Genomic DNA, 19,909 nt, shown 5'->3' on the forward strand with positions numbered 1-19,909 from the left:
CACACTCAAACACCACTGTCACTCATCCATGTGAGCATACATACAGAAGTAATTCATACGAACAACAATATATATGAAGTGTCAAAGCATGAAATACATTGTTCACAGGTATGTGTGCCCCTCTGTATGCTCCCTCTGCCTGTCTTGGCTGGTATTTCCACTCTGCATGTGTACATTTGTTTGACAGCCAGGTGAAAACATGACATAATGAAATTGCTCTCCTCTGACCGCTGTCAAGGGGAACGGATGTGCTCATCCATGTGACGTGTCGCATCACTCCCATGAGGGAGCCTGACTGGTGGCAGACACAAACACGATGCATATGAATGTGAGCACACAACTATACCGACGTTTAAACAACTTCACTTAGAAAAACTCATCACCTCTTTAAATCTTTATACAGAAAATCTTTTTAAAAACATGTAACTTTTATCGCAGTAGCATAAGCTCACATAATAAAGGCAAATTAAACCTTTACTTTTGTTCAATTGAGAAAAAAAATTAAAGCGTTAAGATTCTTATTTGTCAGTATGCACATAAAATCTCCGCACTGATATTGACATATCTGACACCAGTTATTAACATTTCTGGTATGGTATGACCCTCCTTTTGCTAATCTCTCTACGTTAGCATTTTCTTTTTAGAAATTTTTGTTCATTTTCTTTGCTTTCTTCGAAAGCACATGCACTGGATTTATCTAAAAATATCACAGAAAATGTAATTATTGTAAAGTGAGATTAATTAATTCTAAGGCTTTCTTAATGTTTACTTGCAGAGAGAGATAATGTGACTCCAAGCACCCAGCAATATTTACCTTTACATATTTGTGCAAAGTCTGGAATATTTTCTTGAACTAAATTGAAGAAATTTCACTTTAAATACCACGTCTGTCTGTGTAAAAACAAAAAATGATAATCGTCTGAACAATTTTTTATCCAATGCCAAAAAAGATTATTATTATTTTCTAATTTTTTTTTGCACTTATACGGAAGCCTGCCAAAACTATCCAAACATCTTCATGTGCTGACATTTATGGAACAGTTATAATTAAGTCCAATTGGAGGAAAAAAAATCTAAACACCCAAAAATGTCAATGAAAACAACAGATTCTGACAGCAGTTGAGGTGCAGAATCAATTTAAGAAACAACCTGCAATACCAATTTCTCCACTGACAGCGGGCTAAATGGAGCAGAATGAAGAGCCGCCAGATAGACTGTGTTTTGACTTTTTCTTGACTGCAGCTCAAAATGCTGCAGATGAGGTCTTCACACAAATTAAATTGCTTATTATTCGTTGTCATCGTCTGATTTTCTTTCTCTTTTTTTTTTTTTACTTCTACAGGACAGAACCTGCTTTTACAGGAATCCACAGGAAATGCTCACAGCTCGCAAAAACTCTTGCCTGTCTTCACTGCATCCTGCCAAAGTAAAACTTCAGCATCAACAGATATGTTCTAACTTGAGACGAAGTGTTGCAAAGTGGGGCATTTTTAATCAGATGTGTGCTAACCACATTAGTTCTCCTGTGTCTCTGTGAAGCTGGCTTCTTCTTGATCTAATTCAAACTGATTGTAGTACAGCAGCTAAAACATGCCAGATGTTACTCACTGCTCCATGCTTTATCACCACTTATTTGACGCCTGGAATATTTAAAAATATTTTCTTATTAATCACGTCCCAGCGATCGGTTTCGCCTCCTGTCTTCGCCCGCCTCACTCTGGATTCTTGTCATGATTCTTGGCATGAGCGTCTGGAAAAAAACCCCCACTGTCCCAGTTTTTCATTAGCGTCAATCACTGGTGTAAGAGGCTGAGAGGGAGGAGAGGAAGAGCAGGAGGAGTAGATGGAGGAGTTGGAGTTTGGATCTCACTCCAGACACTTTGCCCCTCCTTGTCGGAGTGACTGGCAGGTCTTAGACAAGCTGTTGGGCCGGTCAGCTGCTCACTCAGAAAGACAGGATGGCAGGATGTCATGGAGGCCACACACACATGCAGTTATAAGGCTGTTGCAGGCAAATCAAGAGTGCATTTGTGCATTGGAAATGCTCACTGTTTATTTATCTAAATGCTCTGTTATGGCCTCAAGAGACAGACAGACACACTGTGTACTGTCTGATAGTCCTGTTACATTCTTTTGTTTTAGATAAGGCTACAAATCTGAAGGGAAATCAACCCCAAACAGCCATAACATGGTAATGCTCCAAGTAGGGATATAATATAGACACACAGTGCCTTATAGAGCTTTTTTTTTAATAGCCCAAAACAAAAAAGTGCTCAGTTATGAAAGTAAAGAAAAAATCATAAACGGTTTTTAAATCTTTTAACAAATAAAAATGTGAAAAGTGTTGTGCTTGCATGTGACCTGCCCTATATGATGCTTTATATAATTACAGTTGTTCAGCTTTTAGGGAATGTTTCTAACAGATTTACGTATCTAAAGACTGAAATTCTTCCCAGCAAAATAGTGAGTCCAACAGAGTGACTTTAAACATCCATTTCAAGTTTCAGTGAGGCCATTCCAACATATAAATATGAGTCGATCTGAAACCATTTTGGCAATTTGTTTAGGTTGGTTGTCCAGCTGGAAGATAAACCTCCTTTAATAGCTTTTCTTCAAAGGATTTCCTTTTTTTAGGCTTCTCTCAAAAATCAACCTGGCAGGCAGAGAGTCTTCCACACATTTTTGTTTTATCAAAGAGGACGTTCAAACCCTTTGAAAAGTGCACTGTTAGATATTCAAACCCACTTTAAATCTACACACCTGTATCCCTAACCTGGTGTGTTCTTTTGTCTTCATGATGATGGTTTTTGTTCACTAATGTCCTCCAAAAACCTTCTGATGCCTTCATAAAGTAGACTGAGAATATATTTGGGGGTATCACAGTAAAACGGAGAGATAGCAATGAAATAAAACGACTGAAAACCATTCAAAGCCATTTGCGAACACTTCACCAAATCACTTTTGAACAGTACTATAAATGCTGGTGTGATCCACAGGTAGCTGGTACATAGAGGGAAATTTGAAAAAGAAAACACCTCCTTTAATGTGAAGAAATATCTCTGCAATGCAGCCAATGAAAAATGTTCAACAAAGAGTCCAGGTTACACAGCAAAGCTCTTCAGTTCCCTGAATTAGAATTTTAAATGGACTGGAGAAAATCAAAGTAAATGTTCAGGATGGAAAGCATTTGGTCTTCTGTCACAGTGAGTTCTCTTCATCGTTCTTTGTGCAAACTGCCAAAATGGAAATGAATTTAGATGTATTACACAGCGATTTGAAGATGCAGATAAGAAAAAAAAAATAGAAACAATTAAACAAAAAAGTGCTCCAACTTTTTATTCTTTTCTTTTGATAATTATGTTTAATTAAGACACTGATTGAGGTTAAGTAAAAACATTGTGCTGCTGAAGTTTTATTCTCACAATCTAGTTCAACACATAACATTTTAACCTGCTTTTTGTGGGTTGACCAATGATATTCTAAACAAAGGACACTTTGTAACATAACCTTGCTTAAATGCACACATTTAAAAAACAAACAGAAATGGGGGAAGAAACGAGAAGGTCAGACATAAACGTGGGTGTGATTACTGCCAAAAGCTTTCAGAAGTAACAGGTGCACTAATGGTGTTGACATAAGAATGATCCAAGTAACATTTGCAAATGGAAAAAAAAAAAAAACAGAGAACAGACTTGATTTTTCTTCACGAATATGAAAGACAATTTAGGTATTTTGATAAAAACTAACTTGTCTGAGAATTTAATATTCTGGTTCAGAGTCAGGTTTCCATTTTCATGTGATACACCCAAATAAAATCCAATGCAACCATTCATCTACCTTCAGAAGTTACCTAATGGTGAGGAAATTTCCCCTCTGAGGAGAAACAGTAATTAGAGAAGCAGACGACAGGATCCAGGTGGAAGACCCTGTTGACAGGACTAATGTTAGCTAACCTTTATGGATGGCCATCAGTGAAATTATTACAGCCATAAGAAATCTCCTTAGCATAATCACTTATGGCGATAGTTGGAAAGTCGGTTGCTATTTATGTAGGACAAACAGTAAACATGTGGAAGAAGGTGATTTTGCAAGACGAAAACAACTAAACATAATTAAGAAAATAGTGTCACTACTTGAAAATAGTTTTTCACAGACTCTCTGGAAAATAGCTCAAGCTCAATTAGATTGAACAAAGAATGAGCAGATGTAACATTTCTAGATTTGTAATGTTGGTGGAAACATACTCCTAAAGACTTTAATTGACCCAAAAAGTGTTTTTTCAAAGCATCCACTCAGAGGGACTGATTAGGAATTCATACCACATTTTTCTAATTTTTATTTGCAACAGATGCTAAAAAAAGTGTTATATTTTCCACCTATTTTATAATTAAAGTTTGGAATGACTAGAAAATAGTGCTCAGGTGGTTAAAACATGTCACAGCAGGTATTTTTCATTAGCTGTCAAATCCAATACACCTTCACTGACATCACTGACTGTGGGATGCTTTGACCTTCTTCTCTCTTTTGCTTTCTAACAGAAAAATTCAAAAGAAACTTTTAGCAGAAATTCAAAACACAAAATGCAAAATACAGCTCTGTCATCAGCGGCATATTTTGGCAGTTTTTGTGGTAATTACAAAACCCCTAATAACCCATGCTAACTTTTAATCAAGTTAAACCACATAGTTAAAATGCATGAGGCTCAAAAGGGAAACTCTACCTGGAGCTGTGGTGTTGGCAGGGGGACCACTGGCAGGGGAAATTGGTCCTGAGCCCGAACGGGACGGCTGGGACTGAGTGGAGCCTGCTGGGGACCCCACCGGAGAGGGAGAGGGCCCACTCCTCTGGCCAGGGAGGTGGGGGGAGGCATGGGGAGAGAAGGGGGACTGTCCCTGGTTACCGGCGCCTCCCGGCTCTCCTTGGCTGCTACCGCTGCTGCTGCCGTTGGAGGATCCGCCAGCTCCAACAGCCGAGCCCAGGCCGGCCTCTGTCCCAGTGGGGAGGTCATCAATCGAGCCAGAGAGATCCTGGAACGCAAGCAGAGACTTACAGTGAGTATTTGTGAAGCTCATCCAAGCATTTGATGAGAGCTGACAAGCAGCAGGTGGCAAATTTAAATGTAGGCTCAAGCGAGCACATCATTTTCCCAGAGCACGTTATGTCATAAAGAAGAGGCAGCTCTGCAAATATTACTGGAAAAGATTAAATATATGGGCAATAAGTGTCAGAAACATTTAAACTTTAAAGCTTTTATTTCAATGTGTGTAAATTAAAGCTGACTTACATATGACCCTCAACATCCTCAAGAAAATATCTTTATAGTCTCTGTGTCAGTGGTGGAAAATCCTAAACATACCAAAGAACAAGCCAGTAAACTGTCCAGGCTGTGGTGGTAAAAATAAATTGTAATGGGCTTTCATTCAGACCAAGGGTGAGTTCATATTACAGTTTCAATTCCCAGTGGTGAGCGAAGGGCTGTGTACTTATGTGTGTGTGCGCGTCTGGGCGTGTGTGCGTGTGCACATTTAGCAGGTAGTTCCCTGTTCTAAAGCAATTCCAGGGAATCCCCCAATAATACTGCTGACACACCGCTGACTGCATAAAAGTGTGGAGCGCCAAAGGAAAGTAAAAGCGGCAGTGATGGAAGTAAAGAGCAGACCAGATGTGAAGTGATGAGATGAATCGTGATGTCTGCCCACCGACCACACATCACACACACATTCACACTGAACTGAGAGGCTGCGGCTCAGCTGTGTGCGACGACGAGGGGAAGTCACCTGTAAATAACCCCTGTTTTTCTGGCTGGTACCCATTTGAGGAAAAAAGTGGAAAGTTGCAAGTGGATGACAGCTGATCCTACCAGCTATACCTGGGCCTGTGGTCTCTTCAGTCACGTTCCACCTGAGCCCTAACCGTTCATTGTCAACTCAGATATGTTCTTCAGTCTCCCTGAAATGGAAATGAGCCCTGCTCAACCATCAAAAACATAAACATAATGTTAAGATTTTTTTCTTTTTACATTTGTATGTGAATTCAGACACAAAACATTGCTTTTTGCATTCATCATACCATCTGTTTTAATAAATGAGGGAACTAACTATTGTCTGAGTAAGTCCATCTGCAGATAGCTGCATTGTTTTCTGGTTGCACAAAATCAGATAGTTAAAGTTGACTATTTAAAGTCATCCTTTCTAGAAGCGTCCCATAAGGTTGAAATCTCAGTCCCATCCTGTATTGTCAGTGTACTTAAGTGATTGTGAAACTAATAAAGTATAAAGTTAAATTTGCAGACAACAGCAGCTATTGGACTTAGAAAAAAAATTATGACAAAGCTCACACAAACAATGTTACACAACTATTACTGGAGTTAAGGAATATGCAGAAAGATGTGTACTACAATGTTTTGTACTAGAATGTCAAAAACAGATGGCTGGAAGTATATTTGAATGTGAAAAATAAAATTAAAGGCACGATAACTAAGGAAGTTTCAACTTTAATTTATTGCTTTAAATCTACAGTTGGTGCAACATGTCTACTAATCAGTCAATAACAGGCTCTATCCGAGCAGTTTTTCCAACTAAATAATCTATATAATGTGAAATATTTTTAATGTGAGAACATTATATAATTCTCTAAATTATATGTATTTATTTAATAATCTAAGCCACCGCAAAATGTGTCTCATTGCATTTTTCATGTTAAATGTACTGAATGTATATGATGACAGAGTTTAAACTAACACTGGTAAAGAAATAAAAGTTGTATGAATAAATAAACATTTCCTTGTTTTAATAAAAGTTGAATATAGATAACTATTTTTATGAAAATTTTGCTCTTCGGGATTAAATCTAAACATTCTATCGGTAAAAACACTGGCAGCTCTGACATACCGCCAGTTTAGTGTCAGAGCAACACAACTTTTCTCATTACAATAACACAATGCAATATCAGATAAATAATGTGACAGCCACCCCCCCCACTCCCACCACTCATTCTTTCCATTCATGGTTCCTGGCTTAGCCAGTGGAACAGACAACCAAGTCAGTGTGGCAGCCTGTCCATGCCTGATTGTGTTGGTTAATACGATCTCAACTGTGACACACATAGCCTTTGTTTTCCATCATGCTGCTGTGAGTGCCCACCCGCCCCGACAGCCTGCCAGTCTGTCGCCTGGTATTATCTACCTTCGCTCCGCTGGGCACAACGGCTACTTTCTTTCCTCTCCCTAACTCATGATCTCACTCTCTACTTCAGCCAATCGAGCCGCCCTTTGCACTGAGCTGATTGGCGTCATGTGCTGCCTCCTCCAATGGGGCCGAATGTTGTTTTTTGTCCCACTGGCTGCTTCGGGTGCATGCCATTTGACACGGAGGGGTTACCATGAGAGCTGGTGTGACCGAGGCTTTCCCAAAAAACACCGGGAGCCAGCCGGATGTACAGCTAGGTTGTTAACCTACAGGCTAATTGTGTGAATGGATCGGAATAATTGCATTTCACCTAATTGGGTGCTGTTGCCAGCATTTCCTGTGGCAGTTTAGGGGTGGCAAAATGTGTACGAGTAATTCGTTTAGAGGCTGTTAGGCTCATTTGGATTATACACACACTTGAGCACAGCTGTGTGGCCCAAGACCAAAAAAGTAGTGGTGCTGTTTAACATGCAGAGGTGGGAACGCTTAATGCTCATAGACATAAAACTGTAAATACCCTACAGACAGTGAAGCATGATGCATACACAAGCATAAGATTTAATCATTGTTAGTGGCTATAGAGCATTGTTACCTTGGTTCAATATAGAGAATTAAAGCCAGCTACCCAGCTCATGGCAGATCTCAGGATCCAAACACCCAACAATCTGGGGCCCCCATCCAAAGTGGCCCAAATCCAATTTGTTTGGCTCGGGGCTGCAAATTGCTCTGTGCATTGAGTCTCCAAATAGCTGTCAACCACTCCCGCTTGGCGTCCTTTATCGCTTAATTCGCTCCTGGAGCATGTAATTGTCATAATAAGAAAAATATTGAGGTGATAATAACCAGTTACTTTGAGATGCCCCCCACCCCCTTCCGCACCTCCACCACTAGATTCAAGACACACAGACACATACATGTCCACGTTTTGCACACACACATTAGGTCAGCTACACATTTCACACAACATTGGAGAGGCAGTCGCTCGTGACCCTTCACCTCACTGGTGTTAGTGCTCCTCTGTTTGTGTGTGCGAGTATGACAGGAACGCAGGCTGCTAGGCTGTCACAGCAAGACATGCTTGAGCACTGATGTGGCCGAGGGGACAGATGAGGCTTTTTACACACACATCCTGCCCCTCACTCATGCTACTAACCCACACACACACATCCACACTCCAAGGCATCAGTGTGAAGCAGGGAGCTGTCACATCCAGCAGACTGCCCGCCTTCTCCCCTGACCACGGCGCTGATGCTGTCTCCTCTCACAGCACTCTGGGAATTAATCAAAGTTGCTATGAAAGTAGGCAACGAGTGCGTGCGTGTGGGTCGGCGTGTGCGTGCACAAGTGGTTCTTGGTCTAGACAGGGAGGAGCCAACATTTACAGTTTCCTACAGGGTCCAGGAAGATGGAGAGACTACGACTTCCCTTGTCTCTCATTTTCTACATCAAGTGTCTATTTTCCTGTCTCGATCTGTCTGTCCCAGTCAGAGGCGTTAAATGGCTCAGAGCTCTGCAGCAGATGGCTAGCCGGTTAACTAGAGCCTGAAACACAAACATAAATACAGCAAGTGAGCGCTGTGAGGGGACATCACTTCAACACGACCAGGCTTTTGACTGTAAAAAACGAAAAATTTACTTTCACTTTCAATGTATTTAACATTGCATGCAAAAGTATTTATATCTAGTTTCTTACATTTTGTCATGCCACAAACCTGGGTGATGGCATATTTAACTAATCAATCAAATCCAGACTTAAAACCAGTTCAAAATCTGCGGAATCACTGGATGGATTTTCACAAATGCAATCTATCCAATCTGATCAAGCATTAACTGCTTTACAAAGAATGTAGAGTGGATTAACGCAAATGGTCGAGACATTCTCCAAAATGCTGTAATTATATTTTGCTGTAATTATAGCAAAAATATAGTTCTACAAAGTATTGATTCAGAACTTCTGAGAAATGAAATCTTTACAGCTTATCTTGAAAGCATTTTTGGGTCCCTCATTTCCATGCATAGGTTTGGCTTTACATTTTTTTAAAACATGCATAGAGTGAAAAGATTAAGCAGGTCCAATCTATATGTGGCAGACATCTACTGAGCACAACATAAAATAATCATATAGTATAGTGAAACTATTTTTAAACTCGGCATGAACAGGTAGGTCTTAGAAACCTGTATCTATTGTAAAACCGTAAAATCCATAATAACCTTTCATAACATCAAACACATAGCTGCTGCAAATGATGCAATGTACATTGAAAAAACAGAGCTCAATAGACAGTTTTATTCTCTGGGTAAATACAATGATATAAACTGTAATTAACTCCAATAGCTATCGTTTGTAGGCCTGAGGGACGGGTCTTCTTGTGGCAGCTCTGTGCTCATTTATCGACTGCGGCCGCTGTACTTTCTATTTTTATAGTGCACTGGAGACAGCGAGGAAATGCTATTACAAAGGCGTTATTCTTTAAATTCTTACCCCCGTACCGTCGATTGAGGCGAAAACCAAATGAAATGCCGTGCAAATGAATCCAAATGGACTGCTGAATGCTTCTCTGTGTGTGTATGTTTTAAAGAGGGTTTTAATGCAACGCCCCATGCAGAGCCCTGGCTGTAATACCCTTCAATAAATGCTATTAAGCACAGAAAAGAAAGCAAGAGACTTTGTGCAGCAGAAATTTTAGCAGACGCCCTCATTATAATTTATTTTTTCACGTCAATCACCCGGAATGTTTACAAAGGCTGAAGTGATGATGATAATTAGTGTTCACGATGATGAGAAGTGATAGAAATGATGGTTGTTTCAACTATGACATTTTCATCAACATGTGCCTGAAAAACAACAGTACCGCATCTTGTACTATGGCTTCAATATTTTTGTTATTATATGTTGATAGGACTGTGGAAAGAGGATGTGTGGAGAAAAGAGTCTCTAGAACTTCCAGAGGGTCTCCACAAAGCACAAAACAGACTAAGAAAAGATGAGATGCTCAGTGTGCTTGCCAAAAAAGCACCCCAACACGTGACTGAGCATGTTAGCGTGCCAACCCATGACCCTCTGGATTATTCACTGAATTCCAAAGAGAAAATGGTTCAGTCTCAAGTACCTCAAGTCTTTAGACCCCATTTAAGCTTGAATGTATAGGTTTCCCACTGAGAAACACAACATAAGAGAGAGTACATGTCACAGTGTTAAACCAGGTAACTCACCACGGTCATGCTGCTATTCAAAGTGCTCCACACTGCAAACACTAAAAGCCCCTATGAGTTCAGTAAAAATGAAAGAAAATGGTTTGCCATGTTCTCAAATGGGTATAAAGTCAAATAGTTAGCAGGGAGAAAAAAAACCCAGAACTGTACTGTACTATTTTTATGATGCAAAAATGGCTTAATCATTTTGTACATAAACAACAACATCCATAAAAAAAACTACATTATTGGATGTTAGATTGTTCTTAGAAAAGCCTGCATTAAAAGTGTTTGTTTTTCCTGGAACAATGTCTGCTTTAACTGAAGAGGAACATTTGTGCAGCAACATAAAGGTAGTTTGCTATTATTTTCCTTTCCCTGCCTTTAAACACTTTACAAAGCCCAGACTCTTTGTGATGCTTCTGCTTCTTGATCAGAACAAAAAAATGTTTTCTACAAGCAACTCTGAGACAAACTCAGTAGTGTGGATATCTTACTTGCGAATCATAAAAAGTCATTAAATTGGGTGTTGATGCTAAGAGCACCTCATTACATTAGTAATTGTTGTTGTTTCTCAGGAGGCCTCCTTGTGTGAAGTCTGCCCCCACTCATAAAGCTTTTTGTAATGTTCAAATATGGGTACAATGCTCTAAAGGCACATCCGAGGCAGTATTACTTATAAGCTAATAAAGAAAACAAAAAATCAAGTACTTCTAGTAACTAAACTAGGATTATAGTAGGCTTGATATTACAGTGAGTGGCAGTTCTGCTTCCTTACTTTTAGTTTTCATTTCATTCAATTTCTAAGAACACACCAACTTTTCAGGAACCGGGCTCTAGATTGAAATGGTAGATATGCTAATTGCAATATTGTTTTTTCAGTCATATGACCACTCAAAGCATTATCACAAATATCGAAGTAGAGAACATCAATATTGAAAGGAACTAGATGGATTACAAAAAAATATTAGTGCCATGCATTTAGACTTTATGTTAGTTAGATATCTGGTAACAATTTCACTGCTTAATTCAACAAAAAATGTTTTAGGATTGTATTACCATGTTTTGGCAAAATTATTAAAATAAGCTATTTTATTGCTAATAATCCAGAGGCAGCCACATGTAACTCTTTCAATAAAAACATGTTGTTTTATTGATGCTTCACTTATAGGTGCTACAGCTGAAGTAAAAGGTGACTCAAAGCAGCTAAACAAATGACATTCATCTTCAAGTTAATGTGGATTAATCACTCTGAGGTTTGTAAACAGAGTGGAAGACTTAATTTTTATGACTGTGTTAAATTATGAACAAATTGTCAAGAAGCCTACACAATGTTCACTTAAATGCCTCTGGGTACTTAAGCACCACTGAAGAAATAGAAAAAACAAAGAATTCTACTTTGAGCAAACTAACAATACTATTAACATCCTCTGTGACACCTTTGAATGGCTTCACTAAAATGCGAAAGTTGGTTTGGTGTAATGTGAATCTTTTTTTTTAACAATGAAGCTAAACAAATGATTAAACTGTCGATGTTATATTAATAGAGGGTAAACTTTATGTAGAATGAGAAAGTCTGGGAACTGTTTGTATCCAAAGATGGCCCGAGGGTTGTAGCACCCCCGAAAGGATGCTATAACCTTTGATCTGCAAACTGAGATACTGCTAATCCGGTTAAAATAGTAGATTTTAATTTCTTTTCATTGAGGACACCACATTTTTAGAGGCAAAGCAGAAAGGCAAAGACCTCCCATTTTCTGAACTTTTCGACATCTATCAGGCCAAACTAATTCTCCACAATTTACTTTCTAATGCACGTCGTCCACTCACCGTCTTTCCTTTACACCAACACACACTCTCACTCTATTTGTTCTGCTCATATTGGTTTTGCTAATGTTTTTATTTATGGCATTCCAGCATGACATCCCACCATCCCCTCACCCTCTCCTCACCTCTCCATTCACCCAAGAGGGAGCTGAAAAACTACGCATGACACAGAAAGTGTGGGGGTGCACAGGGGTGTGCGTGTGTGTGCGTGAGAAAAGACAGAGGGATGGAAGAAGAGGAGAAAAATAAAGAAATAAATAGGGGCCCAAATTCCTCATTTCTAATTCAACTGCTCGTTCAGCTTAACCTCTCTCTCCTCAGCAATTAAAGCGCACGCCACATCCTTCACGCTGCGTACAGCCGAGGCTAAATAATGCAGGGGGCATCCAGCGCCCGCATCCTTTATCATCCCAAATGACAGCCATTTGCATATCTCCCCAGTCAATTAGAGCGCGGTGGAATAATCAGCCCATAATTGGGGGAGAGCGTCGGTAATCACCCGCCCTGGCACACCGACAGGGCCATTGGAGGAGTTGGGTTGGGGGCGGGGGTGGGTTGTGTTGGGCTAAATTCATGTGTGTGTGTCACAGGGAAGACAGCCCACCGAGTGCAGACTTCAAACTAGCACGTCCAAACAACCATTCTAACTTTCCCTGGGTTCGTGCATTTGCTCTCAGTTCCACTAATTTTCAAATATTTGCACCTATTTGACTCTTGCAGATTATTTCCATGTGATATTTTTCATCCAAATGGGCCAGGAAGTCATTTTTATAGCGTTTATGTGATTCATGAGTGACAGTTTTCATTACCGATGCCCTTCATTCTGAAATATTACCAAATGATAATGTCTTCCTATTTCAATGAATGTGAAAACCAACATCTCCTTCATTGCGGCTTTTGCATACTGTTTAAAGGCTTAAAATTATGAAAGTCAATAGCAGGGATGCTGTAATGCAAAACAAACTCCAAACATTGACCTGGTTTTTATAAATGGGGCTTTTTTAAAATGCATTCTTAAAAAGTTAAACAAAAGATGATTGTTTTCCACTGTAGTGCTTCATTTGTGGAAATGTCCCTGCCTGCAGGTTTTAGAGATACTAGCTTAATTGTACATATACACAAGCAGCCCAGTGTGGTGCCCGTAGTTGGTCGCTCCCTCTGAGTTACAGTTTCAAAACAAACACGGTGGATAAAACATCTGCATCACTGTCAAATGAGGCAGATTATTACCCCCAAGTACTGAAGTGGTCTAAGATTTAGAGGCACTTCAGGTGACTTTAAATAGGCTACAAACGATGTATGATGTGCATCTGCAGAGACGACAGCCAGGGGCCACTGATGAGCTGACAGCAAAGACAAAGCCAGTTGATTCCACTCTGTAAAGTTAAGACAGGATGTCTGCCTACTACGGTTTCTACTGATTAAATGTTTGAGGGATCTTTGATTGCTTGATTAACATTGTTCCTTCTTGTGTTAACATAAGTTCATTTTACTTCATTCTGTTTTTAACTACTTGTCATTGTATAGATCATGTTAACCCCCAAAGGAATGCAACTTAAATAAATAATACACTTGTAAGTTACATAGAAATTACTATTTAGGTAGAAGCGGGTTATTGTTTTTAAATGTTTGTTTTAATTTATTTTAAGTTCATTGTTATTCAATTTGACATTTTATTAATTTCAGTCATTCTGGAGGTGTCACTTTTTACATAATTCAAACTTTAATGTGCAAATATTCCTTTAGACTGTATTTTATATTGTGATATGCAATAAATGTGATAGTTTATTATATAAAAAATAAATGCATTTTTGTGAAGAACTTGGTGTTCAGATTATTTCATGAATCAAATGAACTTGTCAACTGATTTATGGGGAAAAAAGTCTTTGCTGACATTAAGCAAGTGATTGTTTCTAAAGATTAGCCAAAGGTGAGAGATTTTTTTTTGGTTGAACTGATATCTAATGTGTTTCATCATGTTTGCAAGTCTCTGGTGAGAGCTATTAAAATCATAGTCCTCTGCTTTCACATAGCAACAAAGAGCAACATTAAAAACAGCCAAGAACAACAGAAGAATGAGCGCACTCGAACACCTGAGGGGAAAAAAATAAAATAAAATTCTGCACTTCGGACAATCAGAGCTCTTTTATGGGAAGTTTCCAGGACAGCTTTGAAGTGCGATGGCTGCACAGCCTCTGTGTTTTCCTGCTGAAAGAGGAAGGACTTTTTTTTGTAAAACAACATTTCCTTTAATACTCTGAAACCTCGATTCCTCAGATGCTCTGGTGTTGTCCTCTGAACATGACAAATAAAAGGGACGACTTAAGAGAGGAAGAAAAGAGCTGGCTTGACAGTGACGGGTGCGGTGGAGGTGAGCGTGTGAAGGAACATCAGAAGAAACCCAGGCAAGGTTAGTTCCCATCTGCAGCTCCATCCTTTTGTGTCTCCCCAGCTGCGTTCTTTTTCCTCCCTCATGTTTTTGTATTTACTTTACCCAATCGAGTTCAGTGCTGGCCAGCGCTGCCTCTGCGCTGTTTTAGCCTCACTGCTGCTTTGGAGAGATGAAACAAATGCTGTTCACTTGCGGTTTTGATAGAAGTGGAGGTAAGAGACTGAAAGAATTGGATTGGGAAGGAGGCAAGGACAGTGCAGGGAATGGCAATGATGGTTTGCCTTGATTTAACCGGTATGGTGCACTTCAGTCTATTACAAACTAAAGGGGCAAAAAGACCAAAGCTGAGGCAAAGCAGCTGAAACACAATAAAAAAAGCTTCTTTTGGAAGAGTAAAGTTGACACACAACACAAGAATTGGGAGCATTTTGAAGCATCTCTCACTGTCCGCAACGGATGGAAACATTGATTTCCTTTTTACTTTTTCTTTTTAAAGGAGGTGTATCTCCCTGTCAGAGCCCCATTCCACTGCTCTCAGGGGATCTGTGGCATTTCCTGCCAGCCGTACTGCCCTGTTCTGCAGAGACTTATGCATCACTGTCAAAATGACTCCGATCAAAAAGAGGGAGTGGGAAAAGGTAGGGGGGGATAAAGGAAGGAGGGGAGGCTGACTTGATCAGAGCAACACAAGGCGATTTCCCCCCATTGGACGTTCCGCCTGTCAGTGCGTCTGCTTTGGTAATCCATCAGTATGAGCTGGTGATCAATAATGGGAGTGGTGAAATTTTGAGTTATATCTTATCCTCGTTTGTCTGCATTAGTGATACAAAACAGAAAAATTAAAACCTTACTCTTCTTCTGCTTAGATGTAAGGAAAGAATTTTAAAAAGGAAGCATTTGCTTACTGTAGTGGCATCTTATGAAAGTCAAGTCTCTCTTGCGTTACTAGTTTGGGCACAGCTTCTGACTTCATCTGGTAGAGTAACTGTTGAGCTAAAGGAGTTTGCTAATAAAGAGTGTTAGTCAGTTGAGTCAACAACACTGAGGGAGCATATCCCTGGTGTATCTGGTAAATTAACATATGTTAGTCTGAGCCTTTAACCTGCATCACACATGTCAGGTTAAGTGTGACAATGGATTGCTGGACTCAATCTTTGGATATATTTGTCAAAAGAATCATGTTTTCTGAATAGAAAAGGTTACGATAAGATAGTCTACCGATGACCAGCTGTGGAAGAGGGTTGTTTGAAGAATAATTTGTATTATTAAAAAGAGAGAGCAAACCTAAATTCAGACCTAATTCTACTCTATATAGTTTTTTTTTAAAGCGTAGTTTGAGATTTATGAAACCTTTATTGACTTTGTGACAAAGGGCCAGAGAGAAATAATGCTTCTTCAGCTAATTGCCACATTAATATAAAAGTAGCACTGAAACCGTAATATACAGGCGGATCAAACCTGGAGGGGGAAATTTTATATGGATCACACTGTCTTTAAAACATAATGGTAGTTTGTTACACACTTAGTTGGAACTGAACTTATAACACTTTCCTAGTAATGACTCAAAGCACTTTTTAATAGAGCCACATACACCCAGTCAAACTCACACAGATTTGTACACCACTAAGCAGATTGGCATGCAACATTATCATCAAGCTTATTTGTATAGAATATTTCAGACGAAGCTGGAACTTAACCCACAACTTTCTGATTGTAAGATAACCACTTTTCCCACTGAACCACAATCACCCTGTTGTTTTGTGACAAGAGATTTCTCTGGCTGCATAAAGAATTGAGTAACACACTTCCCTTCCCCCCACCTGCTGCTGCACCCTGCTGACCAGTGTCTGAAAGAAGGCTATTGCAAGTTTACCTTGTTTATAAGATGCAAGTTTGGCTGTTTGGAAACATTTCATGAGACAGTCATGGTGTAGAAATGAAAGGATCACCACATGTCACTTCTGTTAAAGTAATGCTGTTTTAAAATCAATTTCAGTGTCAAAGTAGAGAAGTTGCTGACTACACACTACCTATACAGCTAACTGACGGTTTGGTATTTGCTAATATACTCTATACAGAGCAGAAAAGCAAAAGGAAGTATTATTTGTTGTAGAAGAAGACCATACTTGAAAATGTCTTCTGAAGATAGTATTTTCTTCTACATTTTTTTATAGGTGTATGTAATAAAAGGAAAAAGTGAGAACACATACATGGTCAGGGAGAACATGCAAAGACCTTAGTTTGAGATTCAAACCCTGGTGGCTTCTTGCAGCAAGCCACCAGTACTAGTTGCACCACTGTGCAACTCTATTATAATATTATATAAATTAATATAATAAATAATAATATTATAAATATACACTATTTGAGCAGAACTGGGAATAATCGGTTTTCTCTTTTAAATTAACAAAAACTAGCTCATATTGTAAAACTTTCTTGTACATACTGTGATGTCATCATGTTGTGGGCTTTCTACTCAACGTTTTTACGCAGTAATAAGCTCACATGGGCCCACTCCTAATGTATATTATTCTCATTTGATGTTGAATAAGTACGGAAAACCAAACCCACACAGAAATAGCAGGGGCGTTCGCAGGACAGCCCCTTCGCCCGCAACGTCAGGCAGCATTTTAGAGAGCTCAAACAAACTTTTTAACGGCAAAAACAAATTGGGCTCGCCATCAAAGAGACTTTTCAAAACCCCACAATTTCTCTCTGCCAGTTCAAAAGAACGCTGGTTAGTATAAACAAGCATGGAGAATTCACAGCGCAAGAGATATTGTAGGAGGTACAAATGGCTAGAGCTTCGCCACAACAAAGGCAGAGGAGAGCGAATGGAGGGTCGTAATTCATCAAACACTCAACAAAAGCGAGTGTGACTGACTGGCCATGACGGAAAAAAATAAAACAAAAAAATAACTTCTCCTTTAATTGGAGCAGGGGTTTTTTTCTCCCTCAAATCTACTTCATCCATTGTTTTTCAACCTCTGTGTTTCTGTTTGATCTCTTCACTTCACCTCCTTCATACCTTTTTTTCCCTACCCTTCTCTAATCAGTTTCAGGGAGAGGAACTCAGAGGAAACTAAAGAAAACAGGGTTGAAGGAAAGAACGGAAAGTTTTAGGAGGAAGAAAAAAAATCTCTAGGACCTTTATGGCTTGAGATTTCTTAACAAACAGGCAGCCAGGCAGGCGCGGGCCTTGCTCTGCATACCGTCTTTCCATCTACCTCGGGCAAAATCTCATTTGTCAGGGATTCAGTGGAAGACTAGAGGAAAGAGGGAAAGAAATCGAACAAGAGCGGCAGCAGCAGCAGCGGATCCCAGCCCGCCCCTCGGCCAAGCCGTCATTAGCTATGCACAAGACAAACTGCTGACACAAAGTCACACAGCGCGCCGATCAGGGGCTTGTGGGTAGGCAGGAGGAATCCATCCCTCCATCCCTCCACCTGTCTATCGACATCCCCGGCTCTCCCTTGTCTGCCTCCGGTTTTTGCAATTACAATCAAACGGCAGCATCCAGGCCCCGGAGCACTGACTGACGTCTTGGATTAACCGAGATGTGGAGAGGCCTTGAGATGATATGTGTGCGGGCGTGTGTGTGTGTGCATGTCTCTTTTTCTCTCTCTCTCTCTGTCTGTCAGCTGCTTTGTTAGTGTGTGTATGTTGTCTCACCATCAGCATTGATGTGTGTGTTTTCTGTGCTCACTTGCTTCTGTCTGTATATTGAGGATTTATGTAAATGACAGTGAAGGTGTTATGTATAGATAAAAATAACAATATGTCATGCTTTTCAATTAAAGCCCAGTGTTGATACTTTGATTTAAAAAAAGTAAAAAATTGATTCCATCAGCAATTTAACGATTTTTGACAATTGAAAAACACGCTCCAATATAATTTGCAAAATAACACCTCTTTCTCCTCTGACATTTTGCAGAAAGCCCTGAGCAGTAATTTTCAGAAAAATCTGCATCCTACATTTTGAAGATACAACAAACCGAGACATGGGAGAAATGTCATGAAAAGTGACAACACAACCAAATCTAAAAATCTGACAATAAGAAAAGAAATCACAAAGCTGTCAGAAATGAAAAAAAAGGGAACAGGCACATGCACCCTCTGAATTAACTTCACGGCTGCGCTGCCACAGTCGAGCAGGCAAACACGCAGCCGTACGAAGAAAAAAAAAAGCTCCTCAGAAGCCAACGAGTAAAGTGTGAGGAACAAAAACACGTCAATCTGCTTCATCCAAAAAAGAATCAGAGCTGCTCCGCCGTGTCCTTTGAGAGATCGTTTTTTTAACTCTTCCCTGCTCCACGTCGACGTCATCCGTCAGAAGATGACAAATGTGACATGACAGCTCCGCTCGGGAAGCTGCAGACGGAAAACTACTCACAGCCAGCACAGTCTGCACGAAGGGGAAGTTTCTTGGAAACAGCATTTTTAAATAAGCGTGTGTTCTGAAAATGCGATAAAGAGGTTAAATAAAAAGTCTATTTGGCATCACAGAGTTATAATGTTGAATTCAATAAGGGCAATTAAACTTTTAATTTAAGAAATTTACAAATTGGCACATGGAGCCCTCAGGAATTTAAAATAAGAAAAAGAAAACCTTTGCGGGCTCAACAACATGAATTGCAACAACTTTTGTGAGTTTTTTCTTTCAATTTTATTTTTAGCATGTTTTGTCCCAGCAAAGAAAACAGTATAGTGGGTCCGGCTGCCGTATAGTGTCAGGGCAGACGTCCAGAACAAAAGCAGAGTAAGATAATCCCACTGTTACATAATCCAACTTTATGGCATTAGAAGCATCTATTTCAGGTAAAAAAGTAAACAGGCAGCAACATTTATTAAAGAGAAAGTTGATAATTGAGAGAAGAAAAGCTGACTAGAGAAACTAGTGAAACAGTTAAATCTGCCTAAACTTGCCAAAACTCTGCACTGATTCTGATTCAGAACTCAAACATGCCATTGTGCATATTAACACAATTATTTGAGCTGAAAAGTAATTTTCTAGTGAAAAAAAGCAGATACAGTAAACAGCCAACGTATAATCAAATGTATTACAATTTTCCTTTATAACATTCTTAAGGCTTAAAGTCATTCTAGTGAGATTTAAGAGAAAAAGTCAGAGTCTATAGATTTACACAGAGCATCCAGCCTCGAACCTTCATCATTTGTTTCTGAATAATGCAAAACAAGTAGCTAAAAGAAGACTTCTAAATAAGAATGCCCAATGTATGGAGGCAGAAATGTTTTCTGCTTTTTTAAAAAAAATGTTTAAGGCTGTGAAAAACAACAGGTTGAGTAGCTA

General features: G+C 39.5%; 1 protein-coding gene across 2 annotated transcripts in view; it reads right to left on the minus strand.

The window, feature by feature from the left end:
- Window positions 1-19,909, minus strand: part of LOC102228829 (AT-rich interactive domain-containing protein 1B-like) — a 196,106-nt gene that overhangs the window by 59,459 nt on the left and 116,738 nt on the right. For both annotated transcript variants that reach the window (XM_023353033.1, XM_014471447.2), the window contains exon 5: window positions 4,721-5,027. In XM_023353033.1, the coding sequence (XP_023208801.1) occupies window positions 4,721-5,027 (307 nt within the window). The remainder of the gene's footprint in view (window positions 1-4,720; window positions 5,028-19,909) is intronic.

This window comes from Xiphophorus maculatus, chromosome 19 (assembly GCF_002775205.1).
Source record: "Xiphophorus maculatus strain JP 163 A chromosome 19, X_maculatus-5.0-male, whole genome shotgun sequence".
NCBI classification, from domain to species: Eukaryota; Metazoa; Chordata; class Actinopteri; order Cyprinodontiformes; family Poeciliidae; genus Xiphophorus; species Xiphophorus maculatus.